Source organism: Larimichthys crocea, chromosome XV (genome assembly GCF_000972845.2).
Source record: "Larimichthys crocea isolate SSNF chromosome XV, L_crocea_2.0, whole genome shotgun sequence".
NCBI classification, from domain to species: Eukaryota; Metazoa; Chordata; class Actinopteri; family Sciaenidae; genus Larimichthys; species Larimichthys crocea.
The window spans coordinates 10,661,145-10,673,837 of record NC_040025.1 but is presented as its reverse complement, the minus strand read 5'-3'; the positions used below and the strand labels follow the sequence as shown (position 1 = coordinate 10,673,837).

General features: G+C 41.5%; 1 protein-coding gene and 1 long non-coding RNA gene across 4 annotated transcripts in view; one reads left to right on the top strand and one right to left on the bottom strand.

The window, feature by feature from the left end:
• LOC109141879 (membrane cofactor protein-like) overlaps positions 1–2,112 on the top strand; it is a 33,683-nt gene extending 31,571 nt beyond the window's left edge. For all 3 annotated transcript variants that reach the window (XM_027288748.1, XM_027288747.1, XM_019273867.2), the window contains 2 exons: positions 724–780; positions 1,113–2,112. In XM_027288748.1, coding sequence (XP_027144549.1) covers positions 724–780; positions 1,113–1,149 — 94 coding nt within the window. In that variant the 3' untranslated portion in view covers positions 1,150–2,112. The remainder of the gene's footprint in view (positions 1–723; positions 781–1,112) is intronic.
• A 521-nt stretch (positions 2,113–2,633) lies between these two features.
• Positions 2,634–12,674, bottom strand: LOC109141880 (uncharacterized). Its single transcript, XR_003463865.1, has 3 exons — positions 11,125–12,674; positions 4,742–9,509; positions 2,634–3,513 (listed from the first exon to the last, which is right to left on the bottom strand). It is a non-coding gene; the product is annotated as an uncharacterized LOC109141880 (long non-coding RNA).
• Positions 12,675–12,693: the final 19 nt, after the last annotated feature.

The following is a 12,693-nucleotide window of genomic DNA, read 5'->3' as shown; positions in this document are numbered from 1 at the left end:
CCTAGTGGACAGACCAGGAATAGCAGTATATTTTATTGAAAAAAATCAAATGAGTAACTTATCTGCAATTATTTTTATTTTTTTGTGGACTGAAGCAGAACAGAAATGTTTCCTTTGTTGAGTTTGAGTTTGTGTCGGAGAGTGTCTATAAAAAATAAAAAAAAATATGCAGGCCAGTCAAATGGTTTAAAAAAAACAAAACAACAGAGCATCTGGTGGTAAAGTCATCTACTTCTTTCTGTAGAAGAGGTGTGTGTGTTCTTTATATTTAAAAAATGTGAATAACACACACTGTGTGGATATTGTTTAATTGTTTTGGTGTTTTTTTTCTTTACAGTATCCTGATTTCAAACTTTGGAACACCAGGCCACACGTGTCACATGATATGAATATAAAACAGCTACATAAACTTTAGTTTCAGTGTCACGACAAACTCTGCGTGCAATAAAAACCTTCTGTTGATTTCTGCTCGTAGAAATGAACAGGTTTTGCATCTCAATGGAACAGGCACACGAATTTGGATCGTTTTGCACTTAGACAGATGAATAGCAGCAGACAGGCCTGGTGTTTGTGTGTGAGGTATTATTTGTAGTTGGGTGGTATGTAGTCTCGTGGGTGAAGAGGGTGTGTTTCTCTGGCTTTCCTTATACCCTCCTTCCTTCTTGTCTGCCTGGTCATATATACATATATAAGTAATGTTGACCGATAAAAATTGGATTACAGCGGGACACACATTGCTGTCAAGGAGGTGGCAAACGAGGAAGGGGCTGAGCTCTCTGGGTAAGAAGATGGACTACCAAGTCATTTATGCCAAATGAACAGATAATTATGTGATGAGCAAGATTAATAGGTGATAATGCAGGCAGAAGCTTTCATATAATTCATACTGAATGTCCATCATGTATTATTCATATCCAAGATGTTTTCCTTCCCTGCATGTTGTCCTAGGCTTCTAGCTACAGTAACCTGTCGGACACAACTACCTGTTACTTCTCTTAAAATCCTTCACAGTTAATCTTTTTTCCCCCTTTCACAGGCTGGAGGTGTTTCCACAATTTGTTTTTGTTTTTAAAAGGTCTAATTTAATTCCTTTTTTCTTTTTTCCTCTGTAGTAAGCGCGACAATCCTGTGGCATCAATGCTGAGTTAAGAACTTTTGAAGAGGATCCTCACTGGACTAGTCTTTGAATGTACTCATCCATGTGCATGTGGACAGCACAGGCTTGTGCAGCGTCCCTGGAAAATATGTTTCTGCACACCAATCTGAAGTTCAGATTAGTATAACCAATTTTTCTGTTATGTATAATTCATTTCAGTGACATTTTGGATACCTTTCCTTTACAGCATCATCATTTTCTTTATTCTATAATTATGAAGGAAGGAGATTTCCTGTATATCAAAGACGCATAAACACCACATTGATTTAATCTTGCACTATAGCGCAGAGTACAGCTCAGCGTGACCAATATAGGTCAGTTATGCAGAACTGTTGCACAGTTCACTTTAAAGACAGCTGGCCCCTAAACAATAAACCAGCCCCCCGGCTTTCTCGATTCAACTTCCACCGTAACAGAAATTGTATAGTGGGACCTGTTAAATAGTCCCGTTTATAGTGCCTGAACATAAGGCATGTTCCTTATGCCTTAATGCAGAAAGCCAAGTGTTTTAGCTTGTACGTTGCCTGAGTATTGTGTATATATGTCAACCAAGTTGTTGGAATCTTGCCATGTGATTCATCATACAATTTTGTTTTTTTGTTTGTGCACTGTTGCATCTCCAAATTGACCACTTTTGATAGTTACGTGTGACCGGACACAAGTGACAAACATTATAGACTGTGATCTTTGCTCTTTTCCGGCTTTTTAGCTTAATTTATTGAATTAAAATTTGTGTCACCATCACAGTTTTGTATAATTGTGAGGCAGGTGTGTGTTTCCTGATGAACTGATGAAATAATAATAGAATAAGAACAAGTATGTTGTTTGATGTATTGTATTATTTATGTTTTACTTATACAGTATGTACAAAAGCTTTGCTTAGCATGATTAAACCTTTGACTGTGGTGTAGAAGTTTGCTACCTTGAAAAGAGAATTAAACTTGTAATAAAATACATGTCTGTCAACTTCTTCACATATTTAGTTAGTACGTGTGGTGAGAAATGAGCTTACAAAGAAACTACAGTCAATTGGTCAAGCTTTAATAATAACTTTTGCAGCACAATTTATTCTACATCCAGTTTCTGTAGGAATATTTGTGAGAAAATGTATCATCCTCAGTGCAGATGTGCCATCTGAACTGCAGCATACAGATGTTCGCTTTGAATGAATATGCTATTGTATAATATACATAAATTAACACTTATGGAGTGATATAAAAAACGTAGAGGTTTAAACATGTTAATGACACTTTTATAAGCGTACTGATACTTATAAGAAAATATTTTAATTGGAACAAAGGCTCAGTCCTTGCCAGGGTTCACAGTTCAGCTGTCTCTGTACAATAAAAGCTTGAAAAGGACAAAAACGAATATTAAAAGAAACTATGTAGCTATTCACAACATTTCTTTTATGATATTTTTTTGGTCTTTTTTTTTTTGGTTTATTCTATAGAGACAGCTTTAAGAGTGACAGGAAAGTAGGGAGAGAGATGGGGAATGATGCTCTACCAACTGAGCTCACCAAAATAAATACAGACTAATCAAAACAGAATTCCTCATTTGTATTTCACAGTGCCACCTTGTGGATTTCTACTGAAGTACAGTACCTAAGTACAACTTTAAAGTACTTATGTTTCATGTTTTTGCATCACTACAAAAGGAGACACATATCATCTTTTTAGCTGACTACATTTATTTGACGGGTGTGTTACTGTACAGATTAAAGGTTCACATACAAAACAATACATCATGCTAATACTACTAAATTTATTTAAATAAAATACAGGACTTTTAATCAAAATATATGAAGTACTTTATACTTTAACTGAAGGATCTGACAACATCTGCAAACATCTAGATATCAGTGAGAGATCCAGGTGGGGCAGAAAACATAAAGACACTGTAAGAGTAACGTGACAAAAGTTCATTGCAGTCCATCCACGATGGGGAATTGCGAAATCTTCCTGAAGTTAAGACGAGATCTGTCCTTCACTGTAACCGATTTCAAATGGTGCTAGAAACAAAAGCATACTCTGAACACCAAAAGAAATCGGTCAACCTTGGATTGAGGACAAAGAGCTTGAGCTGTCTAAACATCACCGGTGGTTTGTAGCCCACGGAGTAGTGCTGCAGGGAGCGATGCTTTCCAGACGAAGTCGTCCGTCTCTTTGGACATCCTCTTGTGACTCGTCACAGCTGCCTGTCGCTGGCGGGTGAAATAAACTTCCCACCCCAAGAACACTGATTTCAAATGGTGCTAGATAGATGACGATACTCTAAGCCACCATCTGAAACCAGCTTCCAAGGGGGGCACTTCTGACGAAAGGCGTTCTTCTGTGGCGTGGAATGCATTTAATCTATGAAATGACGGAAAAGAGCATTACTAATACAACACTGGAAAACAACTAGTACAATTAGATTGGAAACGACAGTCATAGTGGATGTGGTAGGGCCAGGAACTATCTCAGTTAGACACTTTGAAATGGGAGGATATGGTGGCTCAGATGCAGCAGGAGACACACCTTGAGCTTGATATCTGCATATACTGTAATTAATACAGAGCCTAAGAAATATACTGTAGATGTGAAGCAGTCACTGATATGGCAGTAGCTTACGAATAAACCCAGACGTAGTGTGGGAGTCTGTAACACATACGAATTTGATATTTTCAACATGGTATGGAGAGCAGAGATTAAAATAACTTACTCTCTAAAGTTACGTCCACATTTTGAGATGATTTACATTAATTCTATCAAGTGTTTCTCTTTTATCGCTCGTCACCTGACACCGTTCAAAGATCACAACCCACAAAGACATCTCTTATGGAACAGCTGAATGTATGTTATTGTATGAAATCTGTTGCATGTTCTGTTTACAGATATGAATCCTGCATTAACCAAACACCCACAATAACATGACACAAATATGCATGGCATTTAATCATGACAGACTGTTGCGCGGGTTCCTTCTTCCAGTCGGGAGAGTTGGCTTAAGTAAAATCTGCTGAAAAGATAACAGCTGTTAGAGGCATTGCCGTATTAAGTCTTCATCTGGAGGCCTAAGCATTTGCAAATGGAACAATTAATTGTTTAAACGATGCCTCATTGGTCTCCATTACGCCAATGCGTATCAATGAATTAGTAATGGGCACAGTAAGCTTTAAATTTTGTCTGCCTCTACCTTGTTTTTTTTGTTTTTTTTTTAACTGGACTAAAATGATGTTCCAGGGAAAGGCTTGACAGCATCTTGGAGACTGTCTTTAAACGCAATGCACTCTGGGATGGTATTGGGCTCATGCTCGTGCCCAGAAAGATGTTTGATTCACTGCCCTGTTTCAGGCCAGGAAGCAGAGAGAGGAAAGACGCAGACCAAGGGAGAGAAATGTAATGGAAAACCACTGAGAAAGCACCAGAACACCTCTCTCTCTCTCACTCTCTCTCTCCCTCTCCCTCAATCTATTTCTCTTTAACACGCCCACATGACTGATCTGATACTTGATCCAAGCTACGCGGATGTGTGAAGGGCCAAACAAGAACAGGCACACAAAACACTGCCACTGTACGCCTCTTTCACATACAGGCTCACCTGCAGACGGACCTCGATGAGTCCTCTCCTCTCTGTTGCTCGGTAGAATAGTGGCCGCCCCGCTGATCTCCAGCCACTACACGGGGGGGAAAAAAAAAAAAAGCAAGGAAGTGAGAGTCAATCGCTGGCAATGAGAGCCATGACGCAGACATGCAGCTACAATATACTGAGAGGGTGGGGCAACGACAGGTAGTGGCCAGTTCACTGACTTGTTGCCAAGTGCTTCAACAACAAAAAAAAAAGTACAAAACTACCCAACCATTTTCTCCCCCATGTGCTGATTTCACTCTTTGCGTGCAGGTGACGGTTCATTGTCTTGTCTCAAACCGCCCCTATCCCTCCAGAACAGACACCCACACACAGTCTGGCTTCATTTCTCCATGTAAGCAATGACAACTCTCATGAATGCTACTCGTCTTGAAACTTGATTAAAGCCAAAAAAAAAAAAAAAGCCAAGCCGGAGCCGGAGCCTCGAAACATCAGATGTGATTTACTTTGATTTTCACAGCAATCCCTTCAGTCCTTACACGTCCTCAGGCTTCTGATGGACTAAGCCCATTTTGTTTTGTTGGTTTGCGTGTGAGGGTGTATAAGGCTATGTATGCACATGTGTGTGTGTGTGTGTGTGTTTTGCACTGTAGCCACAGTGACGACTCCGATCAGAAGGCCTGTAGGTGTCTGGTTCCTTCGCCTGACTGGCACAACCCAACCCTGTCAGTTTTCTTTTTCGGGGTTGTTTGCTGCTTGTGTGCCACTGGACCTGTTGTGTAATGCTTATAAAAGATTTAAAGGGACAGGAGGCCATCAGAGAGCGGTCAGACGGCAGGATCAGGAAGGAACTGTGCAGCACCCTGGGGAAACCCACAGGGATGAATATCTTCACAGCTGTCCTTGTTTAGACAGAAACAGGAATATCGCTGAGTGAGTGAACTGCAGCAAGACATGCACGATAAGCGATTTGTTCGCTTGCAGTTGTACTTTTCTTTTGAAATACTACCAAGTTAAAGCAGCTCGTCGTGACGAGGTGACTGCGAGCGTACTGACACTAAGAATCATCTTCTTCTTCACAGTCGTCTTCATAAAGGAAACATAAACAGGCAGCGACAGTATACAGTATATTATACCATCAGCACATTTAGAAGAGAGAGTGAGAGTGAAAGAGAGAGAAAGACGCTGACTGTAGAAGCAGGAGCTGCAATGCAGACCACGGACACACACACACACACACACACACACACACACACACTTGCATTATCTCGGAGTTGTGGCATATTTTGGACGTTGGGACTTCCAGCCAAAGAACGAGCAGACCTCTCTTGTCGGGGGATTTAAATCCTTCCTGCGGTCGCCGCCCTCATCACAGGTATCAGAGTGTGTCAGGCATGCACGCTATGCAGAAGACGCAGAGCAGCCTCATGTTACGGACCCCGTAGTTTCATATCAATTCCTGATATGTCATTATTAATTTTGTAGAAAGTTTCCTGGAAGGGACTTTCTGTAATTCGGTATGAATTCTTGGACAAACTAAAGACGGACTCCGATTGGTTGCACTTCCAGTTAATTAATTCTCATTAACGGCTGGTGCACTGAGTGCATAGCAGGTCACGTGAAAAAACAAAACAAAAAAAAAAAACGTCTACAGGCAAGCATACTTTCATAAAATAAACACATTAACTGAATGAGTCTCTGCCGTTTTTTCCAGTCGTTAAGACGTTGGAAGTTATTCCAAGAAAATTCATCATCTTGTAAACTAAACAAATGTTGTAGCAAACATTTGTTAGACAAAGCGTCACAAAGACGACTGACGGTCGATAATGCAGACATTTCTCATAAAAACACAACTCATTCGTCGCTTTCAGTCTTTCTAAACACACACAGGAAACAAATGTTACCACTTTCACAAAAGATCCCCAGTTCACTTTTTTTACAAACTAACAGCTCAACAAGTAGAAACATACATGGCATTTGTGTATCCTGGAAAACCTCTCTGCACAGGAGAACAAGTGATTCTTAACCAATCAGATCTCTTGAACTCCAGCTGCTTGGCCAATAAAGCGCTGCTGTGCAGCTCGTGGAGCCACAGGGAGCTCCTCCCATCCAATGAGAAGCCAGCTTTGGCACAGTGGCCTGTGATGCAGCAGCTTTAGGAAGTCCAGTGCATGTGAGCTGGAGAGAAGCCAAAGCAGAGTCACCAAGAGAGCAAGGTAAACAACTTCTCTCTCTCTTTCTTTCATTCTTTCTATCTCGCTCTCTTCTTCCTCCTCCTTTCTCCCTTTGTTCCAGAGCCATGACATTTAGCCCCTTCTGTTGTCCCCCCCCCCTTTCTCCGAGAGAGAGACAAATTAAAAGAGATGAGCAGATAGATAGAGAAAAGGGAGAGACACAAGCTGTGTACTGGTCGAAGAGAAGTCCAGCCCAGAAATGACTGCGTCACCATCTCCGTCTCTCCTAACTACGCAGAAACAAATGTGTCTTGGGAAAGGTTCTGCCAAATCCCAGTGGCCCTGGAGGGTGAAAACAAGTCACATGACAAAAAGTGCCACTAGCCACAGACACCAAGCGGATCCATTGGTCGGGATCCAGCTGTATGTCGCCATCAGCCAATCTGCCGTCATCTCTCTCTCCCTTTCTCTCCTCCTCCAGCATCGGCCTTTCCGTCAACTCCATCAAGAGTTAAATCACAACAAGTAGGCCAACGGTTCGAACATAGACACACACACACACACACACACATATGTTCACCCTCTTGGCTGAGCGATGAACTTATCCTATAATCTTTTGACGGCTGCTTGTCCACCTGGCTGCATCTGTACACACTCCCCCATATGATGGTGTATTAGACACATGATACGCTTTCCTAATAGGTCGGGACGGCACCATGCATGATTGTATTCACCTATTTGCACAAATGTGATCGTCCGTATTCCTTAAGCTGATGGCGCTATAAAAAAAATAAAAAAGCGATGTTCAAATACCTCAATAATTCTCTGCAAAAACATTCCTCTCTGAGCTTCGCTGTGATATTAAGAACCTTCCAGAATATTCTTTTGTTAACCCCTTTGTCGCACCTCTGGCCACCGATCACACACACACACACACACACACACCTTACGATGCTATCAAAACAAGACCTAGAAAAACATCTTCAGCATCCATGTTGAAACTCCCAATATCAGCTCACAGGAACTAAACAGCGCCCACAGACACACACACACACACACACACATATATATATATATATACACGGTAGCGACAGGCAGAGCAGATCAAAACTACCAAGGAGGAAGAGGAAGAGGAGGAGAAAGCCAAGGTTGTCCGAAACCATTGTGTCGACTTCAGGTGGAAAACTCGATGACTCTGGGCTTCTGTTATCTCAGCTTCTGTTTCTCCTGACATGAAAAAGTGACGTAGCAACTAATCCAAAATCTCTCTCTCTCTCTCTGACTTGCTCTCCCTCCCTCTCTCTCTCTCTGTATCTCCCTCTCTCTCCCCGTTTCGGCTTGCCTCTCAAAACACATGCGCTCTTTATTTTCATCTTGTTGCAACAGCATAAACTGCTCTTAGACTGCTACTTCCAACTGACACATATACAAGGAAACAGAGCAGACCCGCAATCACACACACACACACACACACACAGACACACACGCACAGCAGCGCGCATGATCACGCTATTCCTCTTCCCGGGTGTGACGCAGCACTTAATTCTCTGTGCTTTTATAACCTCTGTTGTGGCGATACGACGCAACTTCTTGATCAAGCTGAGCTGCAAAGACACACTTGCTAGCTGCCACACAAGGCATGTGAGCATGAACAGACTGCAGTTTAAAGGGACCCTACCACCACGGCTCCCTGTCCCCCACTCTGTGACGTTGCCGTGTCCCCATTTCCCCCCATGTCCCCTTATAATTGGGTCTCTCTCCCTCTCTCTCTCCGCTGCCCTCCTCTCTGGCGCTTTCCTCTCTGCTCTCAGCGAGAGACGCACTCTGGCTTTCTCTGTCTGTGAGGCTGAGCTGACTGAGTCTCCTCGATCACCTGACAACCCACTGGTTTTAAAGGCACATCACCGGCTTGTGTATCAGTTGCATAAGCAGACGGTCTTTTAGCTTTTTTTTTTTTTTTTTTTTTTAAACACAAGTCTAATGAGGGATTCTTCTCGTCTCTGAATCTGCACCGAAGGCGACATTTGCACGGCGCTCTGGTTTTATGTTGTGATTCTTTAGTAATATCCGTACATTGGTTACTATAGCGACTTGTGACGCAGAACACATGGCACTCCTCATTTAATGTCAGCGCTCTTTACGTCCAGAGTGGGTGAATGCAATGTGAAGTGATTGGCTGTCATAACCATACTCTGACACTTTACCATTAATACGCCCACGACGTATACTTCCTCTTTCTGTTCTAGGTGCTTCCTACCACAAATCTCCCTGGAGGAAATGCAGAGCAACATTTCATCCGTCGTTTCTACTAAAAATAATCGAATCTAATGACGTATCTGGTAAAATAACGAGAACGTAACTGCAAAGTAAGACACGACGGTGGAATATTTATGCAAGTGTGTTGCAATAAACGTAAAGCGGCGGTTAAATAACGTAGCTGTACCTTTAAAAAGGGACTGCATTCCTGTCTTATAAATAGTCTGTTTTGGTTCTGTCAAACATTCGCAGAGTTTATTTTAAGAATGTGGGTCTTTGCAGTTTTATCTGATGGTTCACATACCTTGATCAGATGAGTCTTCATTTGTCATGCAAATCAGAGAACGGAGCTGTGGGAAGACAAAAAGGAGAGACACGTTTTTTTTTAGAGTCCGAAATCTGAGAAATAAAATCGTTGAAATGATCTAATTGGACCTATAACACGGATATGGGTCAAAGGACAGGAGGTCATCTGAGCTGTGGCACGACATATGAACAATAAAGCGACCAAACTCTACCGGGATTCTTATGAATTCTCACAATCGCCATCTGTAGCTAGTCTGGATGAATGAAAGAAAATGTTTTCATTTGTTATGGTAGAAGGTCTTAAATATGTCAATTCAGCCAATTTGTGTTACCGCGGCTCCAGCTACAATACTGCAGTGTCCAGCGGGGCGATATGGGAAACAAGCTGGGTTCTGTCTCTTTTATGAGCTTTTCTGTTCTCAACAAGGCTGTGCCTATTAGGTCTGTCTGCATGTCTGAAGCATAAAGTCCCCTTTATATGCTAAAGCTGAAATAAAGGCTTTGTCTCGGGTTGACAAAAAGGTAAAGAAAGTTTTTTTCTGTGTTTGTCAGTTCACCACCACACCTATTTATTGTAGAGATATGACAATGGTCACGTTCAACAAGTTCCTCCATCAATAATTCATCAGTTTTAAAGAAAAAAAAAAAAAAACTTGGAAGAAGACTTCCAAGGGGGAATTTGTTTTTATTCCAACCATCACTAGTGTTGGCTAGAACTCAAGTGTTGGAACTGCAGTCAACTACGTTTTAAGAATATTTTTCTATGCTGCAGTGCGGTCTCGCCGACCACCAAATTCTTGTTGTTCTACATGAAATATTTCAAAGGCTTTGGTTGAGCTACGCACAAAACCTCCCCTCCCTCCCTATTTGACATCTTAAAGTTTCCATTAACCTCCAGTTACAAGTCTAGATTTTCATCTGGCTGTAAATTTACTTCCAACCCCCCCAAAGCACTCGTAGCCCCTGATACCCTAATTCCCCAATCGGAGTGAGATATGGAGCCCAGAGCTTCACCTTACAGGACCGAGAAAAAGGAGGGCATTGGTAAAAGAATCAGCTTTCACCCTCAAGCTATATGGGAAATGTAAGGGATCTGAGGGATCAAAGCATGGTTGCTCGGAGCAGACTGGTTGATGCTGTGGGTATTGATCGGAGCATCGAGGTCTATCTGCTCCTCGAGGATAAAGATGTCCTCAGTCTATATGCAAGACGACTACAATAACAGAGGAAGAGGAGTAGAGTTGGACGACGTGTCATACGCCTGAGGCAATTCCACTATATCCATAACTAATATTCTATTATTGCTGGTAATTTTGGAATTATTGTTTTTCCCCAGCCTAATGTTCTCTAATAAGAACGTGACAGTGCTTTGTGTTTATTCTGACAGACGCACATTACAGCTTTAAAGATACATTCGAGCGCCGGCCCTTCCTGTCTGCTATTTATGCTCCTCATCCAGTGGGCAGTGTGTTAATTTTAGCCATGTCATCTATCAGCCATGCCTGTTCCACTTCCTAAACCTTAATCCCCTCCCTTGGAAAGGTGCCCAGTCAGCTCCATTGATATTGTTTTTTGGCTGTATTGGGAACAATGGGCTCGTGGATGCACCCACACGTACATTAAATAAGGTTTATTGAAATCAAACAGTAATAATCTTACCTGATACCTGATTTGAAGTTACCATTCAGAAACTCTCCACGCACGCACCCTGTGATGAAAGAGAAGCTTCGGACTGCTTCATCCTCGGCAGGTCCTGAGACAAAATCCCGGGCATTATTTCGAGACATGTCAAAAATACAACACGGTGAATGTTTCCCCCTCAGCTCAGCTTTTTCTGACATCACAGTGTTGGACAAAAAGTCGGACAAAAAGTCAGACAAAAAGATGCCTCTGTACTGACATAATGTGAAGAATGACCTTTGCACACTTTGATACTGTGCACTTGTAAATGTCTATAATTCTGCTTGTACTGTATGCACGTGACTGCTGACCACACCCTGCACTTAAATAATGCAAATGTTTTCTCAGCTATGGCTTTTTGACAGTGATTGATATAAACAGTGAGCTTCTGCACTGATGTCTGTATGTGCTGGGAAGTGTACTGGCTCTTACCTTCCGCAGAAAGTTGAAAGTAATACCTCATTTTCCTTTGTGAAGAGAGGAATCGCGATATTTATCTGGAAGAAAAGATAAGATTAACTTTGTTCTTTAGTCCACAATATATTTATTTCCTTAGAGCCTGTGCTATAACAACTGTGTACAACGTTTCTGTTACTGTGCCTCTGAAGCACTCAGCAAATCTACTGGTCAAGCGCCCCCAACCCAACAAAGTAATGAGGCACAAAATGAATAAAAACATAAAAACATACACCCACCGTCTCTCATTTAGTAGTGCTGTATCAATGTTTTCCAGTACATCTGACTCATTCTGAGAGCTCTAACTCTGCAGAAGTACGCCACCCAGTGTCAAAGAGGAGTATTGCTTTTGGAGGTTTGTTTACATCAGGAATAAAAAGTGCGTATGACATAGAAACCTCTGGATGGATGAAGCTGAGTCAAGGTGCACGCACTTTAGATGTACAAACGAACACGATGAGAGAATTAATGACACGCATTCAGAAAAATAAACTCATTGAAGGGTATTCTATTTTAACACTATTTAAACAATGGGAAAAACAATATTATATAATTTTAACTTCAGGCCTATATAGAGCAAAAGACTATTAAATGAAGTGGTAACTATTTTTTCTTTATTTCCTTTTTTTTTTAAACACATTATATGTTTTAAATATGCCATGCTGGAAACTACTGCACAGCATGACAAACTTTGACAGGTGCAACAGAAACAAAAGAGTCCAAATCATCTGAAAACATATAGTTTTATCTTATGAATTTTTTTTTCTTGCACTAGTTTTATAATAATATTTTCCCTCCTCTGTAACTTTAAATCAAACATAATTCGCTCCTACTTATAATTTTGCCATAAAGAAATATCAAAAGTTAAATAAAGAAACATAAATCTATATAGATACAGACAATAACAACACAGACACAAACAGTACCTCATAAGTTAAGTCATCGCGCAGCACCGCATGGATGCACAGACCACTCGCTCCGGAGGTAAATTGAAGTGCGCAACATCCTCCTGCAGCACCTCTCCATCCCACCCTGCTCCCCATCTGCCTCTCGCTGACTCCCAAGATGAAAATGAGCCACAGATCCGCACAG